This window comes from Micropterus dolomieu, linkage group LG16 (genome assembly GCF_021292245.1).
Source record: "Micropterus dolomieu isolate WLL.071019.BEF.003 ecotype Adirondacks linkage group LG16, ASM2129224v1, whole genome shotgun sequence".
NCBI lineage: Eukaryota > Metazoa > Chordata > Actinopteri > Centrarchiformes > Centrarchidae > Micropterus > Micropterus dolomieu.
Genome location: NC_060165.1, coordinates 16,141,291 through 16,166,954, shown reverse-complemented (window position 1 = coordinate 16,166,954; position 25,664 = coordinate 16,141,291). Strand labels below are relative to the sequence as shown.

General features: G+C 41.4%; 2 protein-coding genes and 1 long non-coding RNA gene across 16 annotated transcripts in view; 2 read left to right on the top strand and 1 right to left on the bottom strand.

The window, feature by feature from the left end:
• Positions 1-2,252, top strand: part of impdh1b (IMP (inosine 5'-monophosphate) dehydrogenase 1b) — a 21,207-nt gene extending 18,955 nt beyond the window's left edge. For all 12 annotated transcript variants that reach the window (XM_046071992.1, XM_046071991.1, XM_046071993.1 and 9 more), the window contains one exon: positions 178-2,252. In XM_046071992.1, the coding sequence (XP_045927948.1) occupies positions 178-199 (22 nt within the window). In that variant the 3' untranslated portion in view covers positions 200-2,252. The remainder of the gene's footprint in view (positions 1-177) is intronic.
• Positions 2,249-25,664, bottom strand: prrt4b (proline rich transmembrane protein 4b). 3 transcript variants are annotated; one of them, XM_046071983.1, is made up of 4 exons: positions 25,592-25,664; positions 18,414-19,567; positions 11,429-11,563; positions 2,249-5,113 (listed from the first exon to the last, which is right to left on the bottom strand). In XM_046071983.1, the coding sequence occupies exons 2-4, from the start codon at positions 19,474-19,476 to the stop codon at positions 3,048-3,050; spliced, it is 3,264 nt and encodes a 1,087-aa protein (XP_045927939.1). In that variant the 5' UTR covers positions 19,477-19,567; positions 25,592-25,664; the 3' UTR covers positions 2,249-3,047. The 3 variants fall into 3 exon arrangements, with proteins under 3 accessions (XP_045927939.1, XP_045927938.1, XP_045927940.1); XM_046071982.1 differs by having other exon boundaries at positions 25,596-25,662; XM_046071984.1 differs by lacking the exon at positions 25,592-25,664 and adding an exon at positions 25,403-25,449.
• Positions 19,066-23,724, top strand: LOC123984839. Its single transcript, XR_006828532.1, has 2 exons — positions 19,066-19,536; positions 20,505-23,724. It is a non-coding gene; the product is annotated as an uncharacterized LOC123984839 (long non-coding RNA).

Genomic DNA, 25,664 nt, shown 5'->3' with positions numbered 1-25,664 from the left:
AGGACAAATACTAATTTCCCTTGGTCCCCAGACTTTGTGTCCGCATGACCCATAGTTAGTTTTGTGCAAATGCGATTTAGCTGTGAATTAAAGTAAGTTAGCATAGTTGTAGCTGCAATACTAACTTACACAATGAGCAAGTGCTCATTTCTTTCCCATTGTTCTCTGCCTCCACAGTTACGAGAAGCGGCTCTACTGAACGGGTGAATGGAGTGCAGATCAGCAGTGCACGTGACATGCCTAATCCAACAGTGACCAAATATTAAATTGCCACTTCTGCTGAACATGCACACCACTCACTACACCCTCTCTATTCCCCCCTGCATCATATTCCCCATCATTCTTTCTCTCTGATCCAAGCCAGCTGCTTTGGGGAGAAGAGAGGCATCGTAGCGAAGTGATTATCTCCAGACTGACACCCAACTCTCTGGAACACCTGGGATTTTGCACTCAAGAAGCAGCGCATCAGGGTTTTCAGAATGACATAAATATCTGTATCTTGAGTATGCAGTCGATCTTTTGCGTGTCAATAGTAGCGAGAGAATGAACTGTGTGTGTGTGTGTGTATTTTAAAAGGACAACAAAAGTGAAGGTGCGCTATGTTCATTCTGTCAATATTAAGGAGTCTAAAGCAGCCGTGGTGCAGATCCCATCAGCATCTTTTGGGGCTTTTTTGGGATCCACGTTTACCAGCACGCTCGCCATCAGAAGCATCTCGCATACCATTTCTTAAACACACTAGTATATACATGCATAAAACAAGACAAAACACTCGTCTCTCAGCAGTGTATCATTCTCAATCTTGCATTGCATTTTCAAGTCCTCACAGGCACAAGCTACTTAATTAATAGTAGCTGCTTATCTTTCACCACTATTGTATTGTGGATCCTGAGGTATGAGGTATTGGCTATGGCGATTATCCTGTTGACTTTGTGTCCTCCAGTGTCACCTACAATCAGTAGACTAAACCCAGACCCTCAGTCTGCACCACTGTGGACATTAATTTTCCCTTTTTCCCTTCGAAGACATCTTGAGCCAAATTATCAGTCTCCCATCTCAGTGCATAGTGTTCATGGAGCATGGAAGGGACCAAAAGCTGAAGTGAATCAAAAATAGTTTGTGATGAGAAGGACAATTTCTCTGCCCGTAATTTGAGTAATTTTAGATAAAACAAACTGTATATTAAACCTGTATAGTGTTGAGGGCTTTGCATTGAGTATGAGCAAGTTTTTTTGATATGCATGTTTGTTTTTTCACAAAGCCAAACATGGCTGTATTTATATTCTGCTTTATTGTAATTGCATACGTACTGCCAAATGTATTCGCACTTCCTTGTGACACTTCTTTTGTAACTTCAAAACCAAAATTAGCGCAACAAGTTGATTCTTACCTTGTGATTTGTCCATTCCTGCGTTGTCAGTGTGGCGTAGGTTCTCTTTGATAGGTTTATTTTATTTGTTTCGTTTTACCAGCGATATGCCTTGAAACGGGGATTGATTAATTAAGGCTGCAGATGAAATAGCTCAGAGAAAATGCGTTGTGCCACACACCCTCTCACATCCTTTTCTTACTTTAGAAACAGTATCACCATGTTTATTATTATTATTCAGCTATGTAGGCGTTTGTAACATTTTCATACTGGATGTCCATTTGGCCAGGTGTCTGAATTTCTTTTTTCTTTTCTTTTTTTTTTTTTTTTTTTTTTAATAAAATGTCCCAGATTGTGAGAGTTGAGTTGCTTTCTGTGAAGTGCTAATATAATTTACCCTGCACAGGGTTCACTTGACTAATAAATGCCTTGCAATTGGACTAATTCGCAAGAAAATGTATACCAAAATATATATACCTATTTTCAGTTGGAAATGACAGCTGCTTGTTTTCAGTTTCCCATCTAAAGAGAGAGTTCAGTTTTCTAAATTGTTTTTTTTTTGTAAAGTACTGAGTCATGTTGGTGATCTAAAAAGCACGAATATAGAATTAAGTGAGATATTGGGTTTACAGGTTATAATGGTTTTCAACTTCAGTATATCACATCAGCAAAGCCGCTGCCAGAATACAGTGGTAGCATCTTTTATTATCAACCAAAACAATAAGTAAAAGCTTTTCAGATGCACAAAAAAGACTCAGTATTCAATAAGTTCATCAGGGGGTTTGAGAAATATCACTTTAAAACATGTTTACAGTAAAACACTCAACAGATGAAAGTTGCTTTTGCTGTTCAATATGGTGAAGAATAAATAAATCAAACTGTTTATGGACTACTTTATTATTGAGCGTGAGCTGCAAAGTCATATTGCTGGATGTCACTTTGACCCTTAAGTAAAAGAAACCAGATGTTATAAAACAAACTTTATTAGACAATAGGTTGAGCAGAGTTATGTCTTAACATAAATAAATTAGTAAGCTGGTCACTCTGTGTATGCAGAAGCAAAATCCATTGGTGAAAAATGTAGGAGGATAAGGTAACAGTGTGCATTTTATCAGTAGAGGGCAGTGTTGCGCAATAACTGCACATAAGATGTGTTGCATATTGATATGGAGAGTTTAGTTTGACAAACTTTAATTTTAATCCCATTTTTTGAGATTTAATGATATTCTGCTGAGTTTGAAAGGGTATGACTTCAGTAGTAGTTAATAAGTGCTTAATTCAGTCACAGTACTATCTATTGGAATGTTGGAATGCAATAAAAACATTTGTACAAATATATTCCTGTTATCGCCACTCACTAAAATGTTACTATTCTTTTGACTACATCAAACTTCACCAGCCTTTATCAAACATGTAAAAGTTACAAATTACCTTTTGGCTTTTGACATTCTTGGCACTTAGACCCTCACAGACATTTGCTAATGACCGCATAAGAAAGCTCATCAAACCTCCAAAAAACTTTATTTTGGCAGCTATAAGTATTTTATGGTGTATGCAAATGCTACCATGCACTACCAAATGGGCTGTAAAAAAACCTTGACCGCCAACTTGCCACACAAAGCAGATACCCATCTTGATAAGTTGTCAGTGTTAACACAAGTTTGACCAGATTGGCCTTTTATAAATCAATAGTCTCGCTGCAGATGCTCAACGCATCGATTTGTCTGCAAACGCTGATGAACTCTTCTTGCACAGATCGGTCTGCCTCAGACGACATGTCCAGGTCCAGGCTCTCCTGTGAGGCCGTGCCCAGTGCATGATAGTGCCTCTGTGGATCAGCATGGCCCTGGTGGCCGGAGGTCACCCCGTGGCCCGTTCCCCCTTGCTGAAGAAGCTGATGAGCATGTCTCTCTGGGCTCGGGCAGAGGACCAACGAGGAGCCTTCAAGAGAGGCTCTGTAGAGGGAACAGGAGGAAGAGCTGCCCCTCCAGCGTTCAGGAGATGAACAGCTGGAGGAAGAGGACAGGGAGGGAGATGGTGGAGCACCTATAACAGTGTCTCCTTGAGATTGGGCGGAAGGGGGTTGGGGTTGAGAGGTCATCTCCACGCAGGAAGAGGTCCGATAAAGGCCAGGGTCAGCTGAGAGAGGATCACAGAGGCCGTTGCTGGGAAGTGCAGAGTGGTTGTTGATGGATAGATCACTGCAGCGAATAGGCCTAGCAGGGCTAAAGAGGCTCATGGGAAAGAGGGCCTCACTGAAGAGTGCCTCGTCTATGCTGCGACGCAGGTTGATGGGCGAAGGTGGCCTCAGGTCTGTGGTGGAGTCACTGGTAAACGAGGATCCACCTGAGGGCTCTCCACCTCCTCCATCCTCAGGTTTTTCTGAACCCTGCAAGTCCAAATCTAAGTCCAGGTCTCGGTACGCCAAGGCCCGGTTGCTGTGGTAGAGGAGGTCTAGGCCGTTCAGACTGCTTCCAATCCTCTCATCCATCAGAGTGTAAAGAGGAAGGCTCTCTGTCTCTCCAAGTCCAACGGTATCGACTATGGCGAGCTTCTCATGCTGGCTTAGGGTCCACTGGTAGCTCCCAGGCAGGATGGGTGACTTGGACGCCAACAGTTCAGTCCAGCAGCTCCCTGCAGCTGGGAGGTGATCAGAACAGTAGACTGGTTGTGCAACCACCAAGGCTAAGGTGAGACAGACCCCAAGCTCACACAGTCTGCAACTAAACTGAAAAGCCCACCATGGCCAAGGGTGGAAGACCTCCTCTCCACCTGCAACACCCATAGCATTGAGCATTGCATATAACTGCAGTCCTGCACATGCTAAAAGAAACAACGCCGAAAGACAGACGGTCACAGCTGCACGGCTCCAATCCCGGCTCTCAGCAAAGGGGCAGCGGTTGTAGCGCTCAGCAGGTGTTGGAGACGTGTTATTCAGGTGGTAGATGTGCTTCGAATCTGCCCTCACATAGATGTAGAACACAAAATAGGCAGCAGACAGAAATGTGGCCAGTACCACAAAGGCTCCACGGGAGATGAGTGAAAGAAAGAGGCAAAGGGGAGGCTTCTGTTGGTAGAACTTCAGTAAGGTCACCGGTCCGAATGCAGCAGCAAAGTGCAGGACAACCAGGCAAGCCAGGAAACAGGGTCTTTGGAAGGCTGAGTAGGAGAGCTGCATTCTTGAGCGCATGGAGAGGAGAAGGAAAACCAGACCGAAAGCTGCAGTCAAGCAGGGAAAAGGTGCTTCGTAGAGCATCAGTGAGGCCTCTGTGGAGGGTAAGCGGTCCTGGTGGCCGTAGGCATCGTACAGGAGCGAGAACGATCTGGTACAGCCAGCAGCTAGCAGAAACAGGCTGACCAAGGCAAAGTAGCCACATCCGGATGGGCATCGTAGCGGCAAGCAGAGCAGATTGAGCGCTGAGGCTAGCGTTAGCATTGCAAAGGCACAACCAGCACCATAAACATGCGCATCCCAAGCCAGGCCCCAAGCTGCCATGGCATTGTTCCAGTCGGTGTACAGCGGCACCAGCATGGGTGGAGCTGGGACCAGGAAGGGGCTGATTGATTGGTTTGTGGCACTGGTGTTTTGTGTGGGCTTGACGTCCAAGGAGGTTGTGGATTCCCAGGTGTCAGAGAGGTTGCAGATCCCGGAGCGCTCTTTATTGCAGTCTGGAAGGAAGGTGACGTCACTGTCCATTAGGCTGGACATCCAGTCTTCAGTGTACAGTGTTTGTGGCAGGATGTCTGGAAAGAAAGTAGAAATTCAGTTTGATCAAATTTGCTTTGAATAGCTGGGAGGATAAACCAGATTAAAATCTGAGTAAGTGATTGAAAAAAAGGGGACAAGAAATTCACAAATCTTGGAGATAGAAATATCTAATTTCATATAACTTAAAAGCATACTAATTGTCCACTTACGAGAATACACAGATGCTTTTAGTCAACGTTCAAACTAGATGAGCCAGAAAACAAATTGGCTCAGGTCCAGCAGGATGGTGAAAGGGTGCTTTCCTCCTAATGTGCTAATCCTGTTTAAAAGCTTGTAAGAAGGCAACTTCAAACTGAGCTGGGCCCAAAAAAAGAGGCAGTTGTGTGTGTGTGTTACAAATCAGCCCACTCGGAACCACAAAGCTAGTTTTTCTTGCATTACGTAAGCCATCTGGAGTTTCCATGCGAGAACAGTTAATTATGATTGTGTTTGACATGTTTTAGCACTGCAAAGGAAATGGCTTTGCTTTGGAAATTAAAGAGTAACCATGTGTATGTGTGTTTGCCTGAACATTACAGAGACGACTGCAAAGCTCATCTGCGCCGTTTATGTAATTCAATTACTGGAGGATGACTTGAACAGGACGTATCACAAGGTACCTCACACGGCATAATGCCTCACAAATCTCCGCTCGCTGAGCTTCATATCATGGACGTTGTTCTTCTCCATAATCATATCTATCACCAAGCACATGTTATCTTTCCACCACAGAAATGAACATTTGGAGACCTTGCAGCTTAAACACCTTGCCTTATTAAAAATTGACGGTCAAATGCAGCAGAAGAGAAGCAGCTTATAAATGCATGTCTGTCATCTCTGCTCATCAGTCATTTTGCACCGCTGTTCAGAGACAATCACTCCTCCATAAAGACCCAGGTGCTATAATGGACCACAGAGACAGGGACAAATAAACTGAAAGCACAGTAAATCACACAGCAGGCAGGTTTAGTGAAGTGTATGCCTATAAATATATTTTGCAGTCGTTTCTGTGTACGATTAGAGACTCTTTTTTTTGTGTAAAAACAGCCAATAGCACTTTTCTAAAAGAGTGGGGAAAAAAGGGATTCAAATATGTCCAGCGACGCCTGGGGAATACATTACATCGGGTGGTAATGTCATGTGCCAGTTTAAGAACCAGTTTAATGTGCAGACATCAGCACCGCAAAACCCCTAAATCTTTGCGTATAGATTGAAGATGTCTAATTTGTTTCCTAAGTAAATCTAAAAGTGGAATTCATGTGGTTTAGCATTTTTGTTTTAAGTCTTTTTCATCTGTGTTTTAACATACTTTTATGGGTTGTATTCTTGTGTTTCCCATCCCACCCTGTCCTGGTCCCCTAATTCACCCTTTGTTTATGATTTCCTTCCCAACACCCGCCTTCAAAAAGGGGAAACTCCCATAGGTGGGTTTGTTATTTTTAAACAGGGACAGTTTTCTGTTTTCTTTGACTGTCCTGAATTTTCTCTGCCTGTGCTTTATGTTTTCTGTTTCTGCTGCTCTCTGCTTTTCCCCCCCAAATGCATATGTCCAATGCATGGCAGCTGCTGCTTCCATTATGTTTAACATGTCCAGGTCTGCAGCTCTATGAGGGAGAGTGAAATGGTCGACAGTGTGTCTCTACTTTTAGCACTCTAACATTACTGTGATGATGCTGAGATGCAAACAGCCAGAAGCTCTTTCACTTGGATTAATGTGTGTGTTTCTTGTACAATGTGTCTCTATGTGTGCACACATTGGAGTGTCTATTGGTGCATTTGTATGTTTTTGTACTGTTGACACTTTCCGCACTGAAGTACCCCTTGAGAACAAAACCTTGTTCTTTTCCTGCCACTCTCAAGAGTGGCAGTGCTTTAGCATAAGCCTTGGCACTGCCCTGCTGTCTGCCTGGTTTTGACAAAGTCTTATCATTTTTCCTCATTCATCTCCTGACCCCAGAGCTTAATCACTGTCCCAAGTTATGATGAGAAAGTCAAGCTCAAGGATATATGACCCCGCTGCTGCATCTTTTAGTGAAGCGCGATGTAGCAGCTTTTATTTCAGACATCCTGAGCTGTCTTAATCACATCCTCAACAGGAGAAGAAAACGAAGATGGATGAGATTTTCATAGGCTTTGTTTTTGCACTGGTGCACTCTTTTTTAATTAAATCCTGATGAATCTTTAATAACTAAAAGTGAAATGCTGTGGGGATGGCTCCCTTATGCATCATTCTCATAAAGATTCTTCAGCTTTGCGCTGGACTATATTGTTTAAAGCAAATTTGGCAGGGAGGATGTGAAAACATCACATCACAATGTCACATCACAATTGAGTACCTTTTAATCTTGGAATGGTACAGACAAAACAAGCACTTAAGACACCACCTAACTTGCAATAGACCTTTTTTCACTCTTTTTTGACTAAACAATCGATTAATCTAACTGAATAAATGTTGAAAACAAGAGTCAACAACTACACTAACAGATCTGTATGGCTGTATTAAGCTAAATGATAACACCAGCTCATGGGACCATGCTCACAGAGACAATGCTAACATGCTAATGTTTATGCGGATGTAATGATGTATACTGTGTGTGTTATTATTATTAATAGGTTTATTATATTTTAACACATCTATGAATGTTTAGCTGCCAATATTTAGCAGGGTCACCATCTTAGTTAAGTGCATTACCATGCAAATATTTGCTAATTAGCACTAAGTACAGAAGGGGCTTATGGGAAAGCCATTAGCTTTGCCAGTATTTGGTCATACACCAAAGCATTTGACAAATAGAAATTTCAACCTTATGTTGATGCTTGATGAAAAGTCTGGAGATCACCAAAGTGATAACAATTCATCCAAAGGGGACCATGAATGTCTGTACAAAACATCATGACACACCATCCAGTAGTTAAGACTTTTCACTCAAAATCACAAATGTCAACCTTATGGTGGCACTAGAGGAAAAGTAAGATGATCACCAAAGTCGTTAAGATTCCTGGTCTGGGAACCATGAATGTCTAACACATTTTGTGGTAATCCACCCAGTAATATTTGAGATGTTGCAGACCACGGTGGTGAACCGATCGACTGACCAGCATTGCCATCCCTAGTGCCGTGCCTGGCTAATTAGTATGGCTAATAGTCAACAGATTAATTAGTGATAACAATTACTTGTAGCACTACACTTAAATAATGATGTGACCACTATTTTGTTCAAACTCCATATTGAATTAGAACTCAGGTGTCATGTTGAGAAAATAAAGAGGAGCTATGTTTAGTCTTGTTGAAAGTTTAGACAATAGCAGCTTTAAATCAGGGCATATGTCAGTGCTTTAATAAACTTGAACTGTATGACTGCACTGACAATGCCATCCTATCAAAACAGACTGTAGCTGTGTGGGAAATGTGGCTGCAGTGTAAAACAAACACACAGCTGCAGACACACTGAATGTGGGGCCCACTGATAAAGTAGGTGCGGTTCAGTACAGTGTTATGCCAATGACTTGTCACTCCAATTGTTTACTTTCCAGGGCAATGGTGATGATTTGTATGTCACTGAGTCAGGCTGAGTGGAAAACGTGATAGTTATTTAATTAGTGCCATGTTTTGTTTGCCTCACTCCTGTCGATAAATGTCACATCTGAGCAGCCTGGACAGGGTTCGGTATGAGGTGGCTACAGTACAAGAATGGATCAGAGCGTCATGTTCCACTGCATGCAGCTGCTCGGTCATCTGACACATTCCTGTGGGAACAAGTCTCTCATGCAAGGGACAGCAAGCATATCTATAGTAGATAGACACAGCCTGAAAGCAAAGTGCCTGTGGACACTGACTGATAGTCATTTGATATAATAAAACCTTCTAAAATGTAATCTAAAGACTTTGTGTTCCTTCTCAGCAACAAAAGATGACAGGCACAGCTAACGATTAGCTGGGGAACACAGTGAAGCATTTAATCGGTAAGATCCAAATATTTCCCTCAGGAGTTGGTAGAGACCAAAACAACTAAAAGTGAATATTATACACCAGGTGGCCAGTTAATAACTTCAAATGAATAATAATGTTCTGCTAAATGTGAAAATAAGAAGCTGTTTGCTAACAAGTTTGCCATATCAACTTAAACAGTGATGATATGTCAATATCGTGTTGACAACTTGTTTCCATTGCCCCCAAGTAGCCAAAACAAATCTGTTATTAAGGTTTAAAACAAGACCATAAGTCTACAGCCATCTTAGCGGCTTTGTAAAGCTGTACTTTGAGCTAAATGCTAATGCTAGTATGGCAACATACTGACAATGGCAATGCTAACTGTCATATACCACGTTTACCATCTTAGTTTAGTGTGTTAGCATGCTAACGTGTAAATTACCAAAAAACCTAAAGTAAAGAGAAAAATGGGAATGTCATTAGTTTTGCAGGTATTTGGTCTTAACCCAAAGTAAGACAGTTCAAATTTTGATCTGATGATGGCGCTACAGGAATATCAGGCATTGGGCAGGATTCATTCACTGGGAATATATTGTTTCCATTTAATAGATGAGATATATCAGTGAAGACCAAAGTGATGGATCGACCGACCGACCGACATTGCCACTATCATGCTAGGCTGCGATAGCATGGTTAAAAATCATGTCCTGGTTTAATTTGATCAACATGGCAATATTCTACATTTAGCCCTTCTTTCATAATGTCTGCAGCTATTAAATGATGATTACAATTCAGTTAATTATTAATACAGACCGATAGCACACAGTATGAAAGACAAATGAACACTAATCTTCTAAAAAATCAGCAACTGCTATTAAACGACTTGCATCACAGATCATTTCTTGTGAGTTTTATTTACGTATCAGTGGAAAAACTATTAGTGCACAGGCGCTGTATTAATGTCTTAATTTCTTTGGGTTTTGCTAGTAAATCTTGAAAAGTCTCACCGAAGGCACCATAACCTCTAGACCAGCTGAGCTTATAAAGGTGAAGGATTCCTCTCATGTTACAATGGCAGCAACCCCAAACACTTCATGAAACTGAGAGCTCTATGTAGTTTTCATCTGATTGCCTTCATTTTCAATTTAACTCACCTCAGAAAAAGTAAGTTAGATCATGTTTGTTGAGGAGGAGCCTGTGTGTTGGGAAATGTGAGGGGGAGGGTTTATCTGCTTCTTGAAAAGTTGCACTTAATGCAAAAGCACCTGGTGTGGGTCCATTAAATGAAATTGGAGAGCTGTAAATGTGTTTATGTGCAGCTTTTCAACAGCAGGTTTTTGCTTTAGGGAGTACACATTCAAATGGCAGGCAGACTTAATACTAACATTATTGTTTCACTCACTCACTCGTGACATACTGAGCTAGAGAGCCCCGTAGCATCCCATCATCAGTGAGTGGCACATTTGACAGGTCTATTTTTGAAAATCATTTGACAACATTTGCTAATCTGGGCGAGGTAATGTGGGTTACATCTGCTCCTGTGAACTGGGCTGAAAGTGAGTCTTTTAATAAATACTGGAAATTAAGTTCATGATGAAGGACTAATATATGTGATTTTTACATTGAACACATTTTATCTTCAGATAATGAGAATATTTTTTGATTTAGCTTAAAGGATAAGTCTAGTGATTTTCTATATTTTTCTTCTTGTCAACAGATCCCATGAAAACACCAGAAGCCAACAGTAAATTGATCCTTTTAACAGGTATTGTCTGTGTAGCTGAATTCTGATATAACCTGATATATTTGCACCTAATACTTTTGTATGCTAACCACGTTATAAATCACACATCTATAATTTAAAATAGCGATTTGACACCCTGCCTTAAGCTATAGCTTCCCAAATAGAATAAATAGTAATGTGTTATTTATTGAAAATGACGTATGCAGCAACTCTTCATTTAAAAGGAATCGTGTGCTGTTGGCCAGTGGGCTACTTAATTAATGCATATGTGTGTTTTTAGTTTTTTAAAGGCAGATATTGTCTTTGGATTGATGACATAATATTTATTTATCTAGAGGGTATTGTTCCCCATCTATTCTGTTCTCAGGAGTTCTCCAAAATCACAGCTTGAATGAAAAGTTTTCTGCTCCCATCGGAAGCAATTAGTGGCCTCAGGCAAAGCATGCAGGGTAATTGTTTCTCCCAGTCCTGTAACAGATTTTCAGATATTGAAACGGCTGAAGAAAGGCTTCTGAAACAAACAGCATGCAGTCCTTTTTCGTTGTCCTCCTAACAGCATGGCAGACCAAACACATTTGAAACCGATGGGACTTTGAAATTAGTTACAGTGTTTGTTTAAGGGATTTGTTTGCTCACCTGTGCTCAGTGGCAGGGATGTTGTTAGGAGCTTAGTGGATAGCGTGGAAGTGTCTGCCAAACTGGTGTCACCATCCCCATCTGTTGAAGGAACCACACCTTCCTCATCCTCCTTATCCTCTTTGCCTGGCAGGTCTGGGAAGAGACATGCAATTTAACCTCTGAGCGATCTCAAGGCGATCAGGAATACAATTTAAAGAACTCCACATAGCATAGCTCCAAGTAGTCTGAGAAACAAAAAAAGATTAGCAATTCTGGAGCCTGTCAAAAATAAGTTTAACCCTCTCTGCTCACAGTGAGTCTGAAACACACTGCAGAAAATGGAGGGACTATATTTCTTAACCCAGTTCTGTCAAATGGATCTGTCTATCACCCACTTAGTTGTAGCCAGTCATCCATAGCACAGTAGTCTGGCCCTCTGTAGTCTAATTACATTGACATCCTGATGTGTGTGTGCATGCTTATCAGTGTGTGCACATCCTGGTCCATCACAAATCCAGACCCATTGTTCAATCATCTGTGTTAGTGCTACAAAGAGGGAAACAAGACAAGACCAAGAGACAGAGAAATGACTACATGACTGAGCCACATCATTCCCTTTTCCCTTTGGCAACCTCACAAAAAGACACAGTTTTCACAGCAAGCCCTCTGCACAAGATGTGTGTGTTTTGCCACACAGCGCAGCAATTATAAATGAATGATGGACCAGATGAGATTTGGGACGATATTCAGCGAGTGAATCTGTTGGGGAAAACTGATGAGCTGACTCCGTGATGAAGCTGGGGATACCAGGTCCTCTGTTAGTTTATAGCTTCAGAATTAATATTAATAAAAGATACCGAGGCATAAGGCTAGTGGGAGGAATAACGTGCTAGGAAAAAAATTTGTGACGGCTATGAGGCAATGCCAGCTACTATCATACAGTAAAATCTAGGTCACGTTCACAGCCCCCGAGTCAATTGTAAATTTTAGAAGTCTCCGAAGTAAAATCCGCTCATCACGTTATTGCACTGTTGACCTCTACACAGCAGGAGATCTGTCTCAGCCAAAGGAGAAGGAGAGTGATGAGTAACACAAACAAATACTGCACAGGTATACACCTGCACATACAAAAGTCTTGTGTCTCTTAGAGCAAGTCATTATTCAAGTCTCAAGTCCTTTAAGGCGAGTCAAAGTCTAGTAACAAGATTTCATAAGCAAATTGCAAGACATCTCAAGTCTTCCTTTTTGTGACATAAAGGTACCCTGTGGAGTTTCTGATGATCAATGGCTATTCCACTATAAAACTTTTCCATTTCAGTTTTGGGCTTTGTATATAAAAGTTTAACAATCGTCTGGTACTCAAAAGTCTTAGGAAATAGATTTCTTAGTTTGTGCATCTCAAACTCTCAAGTTTTTTGAAGAAAGGTTATTTGAACAAAAACTTGTTTATTGGGTAAATAAAGGTTTAAAGGTACCATTTGGAGTTTTTGACCTCTAGGAGCATTGTGTTTTTACCAAGCGGGAAGCTTCCGGTCTACAATATGAAGCCGATGCGGAAGTCCCTGAAACCTGCATTCTATTGAAAATCCAGCAGGGGGCGACTCTTCTGGTTGCAAAAAGAAGTCCAGCTCCATTAAAAATAATGGGAAAATTACCCTACTTCTCAGCTGAATAATTACCCCAGTAACACTTTCCTGATGAGTTTATGGTCTCAGTTGCTAGTTTCAAGTCTTCTTCAACACAAAATGATGTTCATTTAGTAAATTATGGTCCCATTTACTTTAAAATAGACCACAAAGCAGAGTATGTTTCAGGGCGGGATTATCTATGATTGACAAGTCGTTACCATGGCGATCTGTCAATCAGACTAGTGCCGACTGTACCCTCGGCACTGTGTAAATTTAACCAGCACCATTAAAAAAGCTTAATAGTTCACTTTCTCTGGTGAGTACATTTAGTTTTAAGACTATTGTTCACTAGACAAAGTTATCAGCTCTGTTAAAATGACAGTTAACTGAGTTACAGTTGCACCTAGCTAAGCAAGCTAGCTAGCTCCGCACACGGCCGTTAGCTGCGCCGTATCGTCACTTCCGGGCACTTCCTGCATAAACTCGACATGGCGGCGCCCTATCGGCCAAACTCGAGGCTTCAAAACGGCAGTCCACAAACCAACGGGTGACGTCACGATGACTATGTCCATTTCTTATATACAGTCTATGTTGTCTGCACACAAGGACACGAACGTGCAGGCATCACAATACGCAGTCCACAGTTTCACACTTGTGTTTTATGTTTGATGTTTTATGAGGAAGACAATAATTTGACATGTTTTTCAGACATCAAGGATACACACAAATTAATCAAAGTATTTTGCCTTGAAATTTTAAATATTAAATTTGAGTATGTAATTTCTCAAGTTACTAAGTAAGTAATTCTTCCGAGCAAAGGATGGCATTTATTTTAAACTCAACTTTTCTCAAATTTCCAAGTTCAAAAAAGGAAAAGTAAGTTTTATTTTTCTTGAAAATATTCTGACAGTTCCTGACTTGAAAGGGGTACTAAAATCAGTTTCCTTGATTTTTTGCTGTTGTCACAGTATGTTTTTGCAGTTAAGATATTGTCTGTTGTCCAGTGAATTGGGAGGAGACACTGTACACCACGGCCAGATCCCTGCAGCATCTGCAGTACAGACACTCTGATGTGCCTGTGATTAAATTTCACCATCTAACAAGATCTGCTACAAATGAGATATAAGGACAGTAAACATGTGCTCTCCTTCACTCACTCGTACAGTACAAACAGTGGAGCTCATCTCTTTAGCACATCACAAGCAAAATTACTGATGACCAGCTGTTTATGGATACTCTGCTGACAGAGCAAAATAAAAGCAAAAGGGGATTAGAGAGAGGGAGGCATGAGTGGATCTCAGTCTTAGTATATTGAACAGTTCAAAAATACACATGTGCTGAATTATCATTTTACTGTCCACCTAATTAGTGCATACATAATTTATCTTGGCCTTCATAACCTTAAAGTGTTTTAACCTTAATGTAATTTTCTGTGTGCCGCCTTCACCTCAGGCTGTGAATGGATGGTTTCTACATGTGCATGCGGAAGGAAAATGTAGGTTTCGTCCAGAGATATAGCCTAAATTGAATTTAAAGTGAGCAAAATCTTTGAGGCAATGCTGATCCATTTTGGTGCGGCAGTTATTCAACGTTTCAGATGCTCCTCATTATCTCCAGCTTCCAGAAATAATAAACAAAAAATGATGTTGCACTCCATTACACTCTGCTTTATCTACATAAGCCCGCAGAGAGTTTGTAAAAGAATACAAGAATACACTCTGAGCTCAGAGTGATAAGAAAGAAAAGGAGCGGTTTGGATAGCAGTGCAGGAGAGAGTTGGATGCTCCTAATCAGATGCATAAAAATGGGATATTATGACTGAGATACCTCTTCTTGAATTGTTTCTGGCTGTACTTGCACAAAATTGCATCATGTTGCCTATTTGGCTCATTTTTAAGATAGTTACCATGGGATCCGTTGCATTTTCTAACGCCTTTACTCTCCCAACCAAGTCTTGCTTTAAGATCAGTCTGATTAAAGGTGACAAATAATCCAGATTGCTCTTTAATTGCATATTTACATTAGTCAGAGTAAATCGGCCTGGGAGCTTTGGGTCAAATCCTAAAAACAAACAGGCCTAATCCATCCAGTTTTTTTAAAACTCCTGTCTGGTTAAAGAAGTCATTATGAGAAGATTACCATAATATAAAAGTCCAGACAGTGTTCTCTATTTGCATTAAAGATCACTTTCCATGTAAATTCTATACAAGGGCATCAGAAAACCATGTCACATGCTCTGCGAGTAAAACTATTTCCATAATCAGTTAATCTGTCAATGGCCGTGCTTTAGCTGTTTGTTATGGCGCTCGGATCACAGAGACAATATATTCTTGCAGGTACTAATGGAGTGTGTTAAAGGTCTAGTCTCGGCACTGTCTGTTAGTACAGCATACCGTAATGGAAAAGGTGGGAGGAGGGGAAAGAAGGAGCAGGAGGAAGGAAAGGTTTTTTGAAGATAATGTACAGCAGTGGCTATCTGAGATGCTTTAGAAAACCTACTTCACCCCCCACATCCCATCAGCCTCAACCCCCAGTTCTTTTCCCGCTCTCTCCTCTCATAATTGCCCATGCTGTTGGATGTCGGAGTGTCCCTTAGTAGAGGATTACACACACAGAAGCAGAGCATTGCTGTTTTTTAAATACCTGACAGCCTCCTCAAGGGCAACGCCACCTAGCAAATGCTCTCTCGAGCAATGAAAAACCCACCCGTTTGTGATGAAGATGTTCCACACCTTCATAAAGAAATGATTCACCTCGTGCAGCTTAAATAGATCACAGCACACAGATAGAATGTTCACATTGGGATAATGTATGATAATGCAGGGGTGCCGTGCTTTCATTTTCATATTAGTCTCCTCCTGTGTCCTTTGGCAAGGTGTAATCATTTGAACACTGCAAGACTCCTGTGCAATACTGCACCAAGCTGACTACTAGGGTGTATAAAAGCAAGCACTGGTTGTCGTTTCTCCATGAGTGATCAGAATCTTCTCTCATCCCTGTCAAAACATTTTTACCCTTCAAAGCAGCAATGGCTGACATGTCTGGCCATGGAACAAACAGACAGGGATTTGTGTTTGTAAAGAGGCAAAAAAAGATTGCAAAAGGAGGAGTGGAGCTGGGAGGGAGGGAGCGGAGAGGAAGGGACAGAGGAGCATGTTCAGCATCCATGAACAGCGACTGGCGGGCTTATGGTCCCACAGGAGAGATGGTGGTTTTGCTGAGTGTGCGCTTGGAATACTGATACGCAGCCACAGCAGCCCGCCTCAACCTGGCCAAGCTCCCTATCTTTCCTGCATGCCGCCATACAATGCATAATTAAAAACCAGTGCAGACACAACACTGGGCGCTGTAGACTAAACACAACGCCAGTTTCAAAGCAAACAGCTTAAAGCAGTGTCAGATACACAAGATCTGATATAGTTGCATGCCAACACTGCAAAAAAAAAACCTGACTCTCGACCTTTATTTTCCACTGGGGAACTGTTAATGTACCTTTTGTCATTGTGCATATAGATTGCTATCTGTAAATATCCAATAGCGTAGTCTCAAAGTTCCTTTTTGACCTTGGAAACAGCAGCTGACAAAACAATCTCATTTCAAGGTCTATTTAGAAACCGTTCTCCAGCTTTTGATTGTGTCACACATGAAAGAGCCTTAAAGTGCTCAAAACAGAAATCAAAACATCCACAACTCTGTGACAACTCGGCACACTCTGTATGTAAAGGAAGAGCATGCCATATGACTGAAAGCTGCAGAACAGCTACTAAATTGACCTTAACATGAGATTTTGTCAAGTAATTTTGTCATAAGCTAAACTTTGTTTAAAAAAACAGAAAGTCAATGTGATTTAAGCACAGTTTGCATGTTCAAGAAACAGAGGGCAAGAACTAACATTAAGAAGTTTATGAAACAGGTGTAGTCAGGAGTTGAAAACTTACTTTTAAATTTTTACCGAATTTTTAAATCTGTGAGCAAAAACTGCATTTTGGCACTACTGCAGTAAAGATATTGTAATTGTTGTTTGTACTTTATCTTTGATTTTAAGGGTGAGAAGAATATGACATAACATAATCTTTGCTAGGAATAATTTCTTCATGATTATGCCTCATGGTTTTTGTAATTATCTACAGCTATGACAACAAGTAATTCATTCATTTTATGTACCAATATTAATGGACTTTTGGTGGAATTACAGCATTTAAACATTCAAGCTAATATCATTATTGATCAAGATATCATTATGTGCACACACGTTGAGTGACACATCTGTGTGTATACATCCTCCAAACAGCCATGGTTTTATCAGATGGACACGGAACCTCCATGGCTGAGAATAATCGGCTCATCATTTTCTGGCCCAACCTTTGACCCTACATGATGAATGCGTCTGTACCTGGAGGTGGATGTTCCCCTGAAGACTCATTAAGTATACAGACACCAGACTGCAACCAGTGTTGGGGGATGGGCCTTGAAGATGGAGGTTTTGCCTCAATGTCATGTGAAAGTCTACTGAAACCTACTGGCTACCAGTAGCCGTTTAAGTTCATCATCTTTGCCTTTTCATGCTCTGTAGAGAAAACCCCCATCAAGTGGCATTCAACCAAACACTCTTTCCTTCCATTCACTGAGGTAATCACTTGTGCAATGTTGGGGGGGGGGATTTCTGCTTGAAAACTCATTATAGACTGTTAATGGGCTGTTTATTTAAATTGGGTGGTACGAATTACTCATTGGAAGAAATTGTGAAAGGCAAAACTATCTTTGGGTAAGGCTGGGGACAGTCAACAACAAAACATCACTCAAAAAAGCTTTTTAACTTTCCAAAGCAGATTTCACAACAGATTTTGATGCTTTATTATCCCTTCCATATTTTCTGTGTCATGGAACTATTTTATTGAATAGTTCAAAGTCTGTGGGAAGCAATCATTGCAAACAATTAAGATGTTTTATTCTTTTGTAGATGTTTTTGATTGCAGTATGGTGGAACTACTCCAACTTCTGAAAGCTGTTATGTTACTGAAATGTATTTGTCCATCCATTTAAACCACCACAGTGTAATGCCACATTATATTAAAAAAAAATCTTAACTATACTATACTATACATACTCTCCCCTAGCATGGTGTACAGAGATTTCAACACATAACCCGTCATTGCAATCATGTAAATGTTGATTCCAGACATGTACTTATTGATTGTTGACAGGGTTTCAACAAGATCTGGATTTATGCTAATGTCGGACCTTCGACTACTTACCAAGTCAGAAATGTCATCGATCAAGCCGAACTGTCTGCAGCCTTTTGACAGCCATTTATTGAACACTTAAGACCTGCCTGCATATGATTGATCACTATTGATTTGTTTAACTTTGCTTACCTCCTGCTATTGAGAAGTGAACACTTTGGCTCTGAGTTGTGCTTATTATGGATTCTGGCACAGGTTTGTGATCGATCACCATGGCTGTGGTGATTACCACCGGCTGTCCCTCCATGGGCCCCGACCTGGCCTGGGAGAAGCCCAGGTCAGCCTCGCTCTGAGTGGGGTGGGTTTCTGTCATTGTGGCCTCTCCAGCATGGAGAGTAATACTGACAGTCGGGTCGTGTGGTTGTCTGACAAACGTGGTTTCTGAGGGAGTAGGGGTAGTAACAGGCCCCAGAGTGTGTGTGCTGGCTTGTGTGGTGTCCACCAGTCCTGGATTTGTTGTTGTGGTTTGGGCTGCTGCCCGTGTCAAGGCAGTAGGAACTGTAGTTTCTGGTGCTATCGTTGACCACATCTTTACTGTTAAATTTTCAGCCTCCTCTTTATCAGTGTGTGATGGGGGGTGTTGTGAAGTGGCAGCCTTGCTGGGTCCGGCTGCTCGTGCAGTTCCCTGTGGTGGGTGAGTATGTGTTGCATTTTGTTCAGGAGCGCTTGTGCTGGCGGGACTGTTGGTGAACAGAGTGTTTCTGACATAACTGCTTGTGGGAGAGTAGGAGTCTAAAACAAGAGTATCATTGTAGCTCTGCGCTATGCTGCTGTGTGGAGAATCTGATGTCCCTGTGGGAAGTGGTTCTGTTCTTATCTTTGTCACGCTAGCTAGGAGCCCCCGAGTCCCAGTCGTTGGTGGTTCAGAGGTTTCAAAAATGCTCCCTTCACCTGACACCGAGTGGTCTTGCAAGTGATCAACTGGTTCTGTCAGACTTTTGGCGTTTGTGGTCAACACAACAGCCTTCTCTTTATTGTCCGAGCTTCCATAAAAGGGGATTTGGAATGGTAGTGAGGGAAAGGAAGGGAGCTTTGGCAGAGACGGGGTCCACCAGTTAGAGCGTTGTCTATTTTCAGGTGCGTTTTCTCTTGATGGCGTCTGCCCCCAGAGAGCCTCTTCGTCAGCCACAGCCTGCCTGTGAAGTAGCAAAAAACATCCGAAGCAGAAAGCCAAGGTCTGGAGGAGGCGAAGCATGCTGTCGACAGTGGCGCACGGATCGCTCACATGTTGTTCTCCATCCTCCTGCTCCCTCAGGTGGGTTTGACTAACTTTCCGGCAAAATGGCCTAAAAGACAAGAACAGACAGGACAAAGTGACATACTTTCATCCACTCTTGAGCAGCTAAATCGGAGTTGTCGAAAACTTGACACAATTTGCATCTGCTGCTTTTTCTTTTCATTGAACATTTTTGGAAGGCCGAGCTTCTGTTTCTCAGAGTGTGACCTGCTTTTCAGCTGTTTTTCCAGGCCGTAAAGTAAATCAAGTAGAGAATCTATGCCACCCACTAGCGACTGCTGAAGTTAGCAGGCTAAAAAAATATGTCGCCCACCACAAATCACAACAAAGACTTAAGTATTATGGACACCCCACAATTAGTGGTGTCCTGTTAGATGTGGTGGTCAGTATTTATGCTTTTGCTCACATGCATGCTGTCTCGCAGTGGTTGGGCCACTACATGGACTGACCAATTAGAGAACTTTAACTTAAAGAACTACTATCCATATGTACTCTATTCAGTGAGAAGTGGTCAAGAAATAATGTATGTGTGAGTAGGGTTGGGGGAGGTTTGTTAAGAATTAGGATCCGGGTTGCCAACATAAGAATAGAGGGACCTCTTTTGTGGAGCGCCGAGTGGTTCAAAGTCACTAGCCTGTTGCCTCAGTGAAAAGACTGGAGCACCAAAGGAATTTCCCCTGTGAGAACAACAACCTGTATGCTTTAGCTGTACTTAACTCCCCACTAAACCCCACACCCACCCCAGTTTTGGCCTTGCTCTCTTTCAATCTCAGATATGTTTGTTCTTTAAAACAGATGGAGAAAGATCTGTTTGTGTGGGAGTAGTGTTCACAGAAATCAGCAATCACAGATAAATTCTCTCTCCAGCGTTTCTATCACGCTCTTATTCTCTTTATGAGTGTTATTTCATGCTTTTTCTTCATTGTCAGCCTTTGTTCTTCTCTCTGACAAGTTTATTTACCACTCACTTTATTCCCCTAATCCAGGCCAGTTCTCTCTACTCTATCAAGTTCTTGCTGTTTTCTTCGGCGCGCACAAGATCAATCAGCCACTACCATAAGAGTCCAAGGCGCATTCTCACTGATCAGGAGAGGAGGGACATGACCTGCAGTCTTCCCCTCTGTTCCAGCCTGGAGGGAACCTGGAGGGATGAAACCAACCTGGATACACAGTCAGATATTGAGATATGATGACTGACTACCGGGGGGGGGGGGTTAAACATAGAGCTTCCCACACCCTCCCTACTTTTAGCATTCTGACGGAACATCATGAAAATCAGTTTCCGATGATGTGTAGTTGTTTTTAGATGCCTGTGTTCTCAAGCTTGCTCCAGCCAACCCACTCACACGGTCACATTTCATGTATGCAGAGATATGATTGTAAATGAATTTGGATCTGACTGTGCATGTTAGTGCAATTGTGTACTTGCCCACATGTACTGTTCTGTAGTAGCAACACACACACCCACGCGTGCACACAGGCCTGGGCTTCTTCAAGACATTTTGCCAGCAATTTCTGAAGTCTTACAGAAAGGCCAATGAACTATTAAACGCTGCCTTTAAAGAGAAAGGGAAATATGTTTTGTTGAGAAGCCAAGTTTATTTGATTCTACATAGAAACATTTTAATAAGTTGTGAAGCTTAGAGCAAATTGATTGCCTCTTTGTCAATTTCATGCATAACTGATCAATTATTTAGATTGTGGGAAATATGTTTAATTCAGTTTGGCTGGCATTGTCACATTTCATGTCAATATCACTTTCACTTAGTGTGTGGTAAAAGGAAACTCATGTACATGTAGAGCGCAAAATGCTTCCTTCACTTCACAGCATGTTTTTAAGTTTCTGACTATTTTGAAAGGATCGGTTTTGGACAGAACTGAGTGTTCTTTCCAATCACTCAGGCAAGTAGAAAACGTTCCATTCTTTGTCTGATTTGACTCAAGTGACATAGCAGATGGTATTTTGTTGATGGTTGACTCATCTTGTCATGGCACACATGCAAACAGTTTCCTCAAAGATAGATGTTTTTTATTTTAGGTCCTGCAGAAAAGTAGCATAAATAACATAACAATTATCTAACGTTTAAAGCCCCAATAAAGCATGATTTTGTTTTTCAATCATGGAAATGTACATGTACTCTCTTCAAGGTCAGGATTTTCTAAGATAAACTCTATTCCTAGATCTCACTGTATCTCCCAATACGTTATACATGTAATGATATGGTGAACTTGTCAGCAGAGATTAGCATTTTTACACCCTCAGCAGATACTTAGCATTACTAGCATTCATTTGGCGTCCAATATTCACTTTTCTTTTAGCGTTGTTTTGCTCTCCAGCAACTCCTGAAGAAAATATCTGGCTCTTTAGTAATTTCTTCAACTGTGTTCACCAGCTAGTTGCTAACTTTGTCTGTCTGGTGTTATTGCTGGGCAGGTAGCTTTTATTTTCTGTAGACAGAAAAGAGAGCGGTGGGAGTGAACAAAAACATTAAAGTTGCGGGCCAAAAAAACCCCAATGTGCTGAAAGACACTAAAACGCTCCACAGAGCTGAGTGGAGATGCAAAGTTGGTAGATAATTCTCTGTGGATTTGTTGTTAGTCATGTGATCCATTCATAAAGTAAAAACATTGGTGATAGCAGCATTAATATGTAAACAAAACATTTTTTGTTGGTAATGTAGAACTAGTTTTTAGCTGTCATAAACTATCAATGCCAGCTAACAATCAAGCTAACAAATTAATAATGTACTGTGCTAGCTACCAATGAACCGCACAACAGCTTGTGCTTTACTATCATTCCAGATTGGGCCTTTAACTTTTTTTGTCAGCACACGTCACCACATCAAATATATGCCAGTGAAGGCATTGTCTGGTTTGACAGGCAGCAGAGCAAGTGGAAAGGAACTATAAAAAGTGTCTGTGGGGAATTTACAAGCCCCCTCTATTATTTTGCTGGCGTTTTGTCTCGCTGCTCCTGACAAAGATGGGGCCTGCCACTGTAGTGTGGTCAATAGAGCAGGGACGGACACAGCAAAAGAGAGGCAGAAAAGAAGGGCAGACAGTAAAAGACAAGGGCAATAGAAGAGAGCGAGAGAGAGAGAGACAAAGACACCATATTGACATACAGTTGTGCCATTCTTAGTCCAGGAGAGTAAACCCTGCGGCAGTCTTCGTAATGCTCATTTTAGTTTGTTGCCAGAGCCTCTTTTATTAACTCTGTAAACAGACTCCTGTCTTTCAATTAGGTATGTGTGTGTGTGTGTTCATAAGAAGCCCCCACTCTCTCACTTCTCTCAGGACCATCAACCATCTTGATCTCAATCAGCCTCCAACCTGCTGTACCATATTTCTTCATGTAAATTTCTCAATTTTAAATTTATCTGACGGCGGTGTTATGGCTTTACAAGACCCTCTGTGAGAACTCTGCTCATAATAAGGCCGCCATAGTAAAGCTAACAAGAGAGAAAAAGATGAAGAGGGGAGTACAGTCTCTGAGAATGAAAGTTAAAAAAAAGAAAGCGGTGTGTCACTCCTGAGTGACTGAAATGGATAGGCTCTACACTGAGGGGAGTCACAAATGGAGACGAATTTACTGCGGCCGATGTCATTACTATTTAACAAACCTGGCGAGGCCTGAGGATCAATGATACAGTCTAGGATAATGGAATAATTTACCTCCCTGCAAATGGATACTGTTGTGGGGGTTTTGTGAATCTACTGCGTGGGTGCTGTGTATATTTAGCACTAGTTTTCACTCTTATTTCCATGGTTATATGTAGTTGCACATGAATTTGAGCGTAGATTTACACGTGCATCCTCCCACGTGTTGTTGGGTCCTGTATTTTCGATTTCAGCTCTTTATCACAGGCTCTATCTCCAATCTAAGGAGTCAACTTATAGCTTTTTCCTGTTGTCCTCTCCTGACTTTGACGCTACGCAGGGATGTCAATATTGCACAGATTCAATCTGACTGGCCGCTCTAAGCCAGCAGGGATTTATCCTGCATAAAGCAGCACATTTGAAGGGCTTTAGAAAGTGTTAGAGAGCTTAACCTGGCAAACAAGTGGCTGTCTATCCATCTTTCAATCATTGTGGTTGTCATTATAGTCATGGCAAATTCTTGTGACAGGGAAAGACTGTGGATGTAACTGTAGGTGTTTTATGTCCTCATTTCACCAACAAACAATAAAAGTTTATTAAAAAATACTTTATTTGTTTTCTTCCAGGATACATTTTTTACTTTTGGTTAATTTCATCATTATAAACAACACTACAATATTATGTCAATAAAGATTGATGTGATATTGAATGCCAATATTGTAATTTAAAATGAATCAGTCAGGTATTGGTATTCTAGAGTATCATGTGTCATAGTCTTCGGGAAGTTATTGCTTCTAGCCATGTAGGAGTCCAGTTCATAACCTCCCTGTAAAACCACAACAGGTCGTTTTTACACATTGGTTTTGAGAAGATTAAACAAACACCATATAACGTGTTAATTGGTGAGCCGGTAGGCAGACTTGCTGGTAGGTGGATTTTGTTATTTTTGAAAAGATCCAGACTTGCTGTTTTAAGTTAAGCAAAGCTAATCGGCTGTAGGCTGTAGCCTTATGTTTACCAGAAGGATATGAGAGTGGTTTCGATCTTCTCATCAAACTCTAAGACACAACCTGTCCCAAAATGACAAACTCCTAAGTAGAAAATCGCAAGTCCACTGAAGTGCATGCCAGTTTTAAAAAAAGACACAGATTATTTACCTACTGTTTGTGTTTTGTCAATCCCTGCTTAAGTTGAACTGTATCATTCCTCGTTTGACAACATATTCAAGTTGATGATTGAGTCTTATCACTAACTTCTGAGTTGTGAGGGACAGATCCACAGACAGAAAGGGTGCAATCAGCTACAGTCAATAGCCCCTGGACATTATTGACCATAATGAGAGCTACTCTCGTGTCCGAGAATAGCAAAACCTCTGGTCATGAGTCCAAATGAGCAGCATCACAGGCCGGACTTCAACACATAAATCCTGCAGGGTTTACAACCACAACAATATCCTGAGTCTATTTACAAACCAGATTAATGCCTTGCTATTCTAATCTGTGGGGTTTCCTCTGGTGATTCTTTGAAATGCCATTTTACAAATCCAACTTCCAGGTGCAGAATTCCTTTCAGAACATCAATACCGCACTGTCATTTCTCCCTTTTTCTCAGATTAGTTTGATTCTCCAAACCTCTTCCATGCCTCTTATACTCCACCTCCACCACTCATAAAACATATTCCCCATGCTTGAGAATGACATTAATTGTGCCGAGCTGATGCTTGTGTTAGCCCTAGAGCTGATGAATGCAGTGAACCTGCCGACTATACAGAGCGCTCTCAAACACAGGCGTTCCACCGGCTGCCTTTACCATGGTGACAGTTGAAGCCAAAGACGTCTCGCTAATCCCCAGGATTTGAACACCTTTTGGACTCCGCTGTTCCACTAGGAGTGTGCTGCACTCACATGCAAATGGGCAGTCACACACACAGACGCACACACACAGAAATTTGTGTGTGTTTTGCTAACAACATAACACACACGCTTGCATATATTCTAACATCCTTGTGCTACAATGGAATGTGTACACAAGGATATGATTGCATAATTCAGGCCAGATATTCATGATAATTACAGATGTTAACATCTTTATGTGTCAGGTTTACCCAGATGACACACTAACAGACACACTCTCTCAAATACATATACCACCACACACATTTCCTATTTTCCTATAGATTTACCACGAATAAATGATTCCCTCTGATCTCCTTAATCCTAAACCACAAGCCCTCTTACATGTGTTAAAGGAAATACAGTATGTTTGTGTGTGAGAGTGTGTTTACCTAAAGCTGCAGCTCGAGTGTGTGTCTCAGCGTGTAACAGCATGCATGTTGGAGTCATACCCACACATCCCTATTCCTAGATGCAAAGCTGCTGATTAACATACACATGCAGAGAGAGAGAGAGAGAGAGAGAGAGAGAGAGGGGTACAGCTATGTGTGCAGGAAGATGAAAACATGTCAGCTGCTTACCTACAGATGTATGGAACAAGATGTAGAATCCACAGCCAGCTGTGTGTGTGCGTGTGTCTGTGTGTGTGTGCTG

What these genes read in the sequence shown, in the direction of transcription:
- prrt4b (XM_046071983.1), bottom strand. Translation starts at nt 19,476, where the DNA reads ATGCTTCGCCTCCTCCAGACCTTGGCTTTCTGCTTCGGATGTTTTTTG. An exon ending in TCACTTCTCAATAGCAGGAG is followed by an intron (nt 11,564 to 18,413) that starts GTAAGCAAAGTT and finishes GTCTCTTCCCAG; the next exon opens with ACCTGCCAGGCAAAGAGGAT. An exon ending in ATCCCTGCCACTGAGCACAG is followed by an intron (nt 5,114 to 11,428) that starts GTGAGCAAACAA and finishes CTTTCTTTCCAG; the next exon opens with ACATCCTGCCACAAACACTG.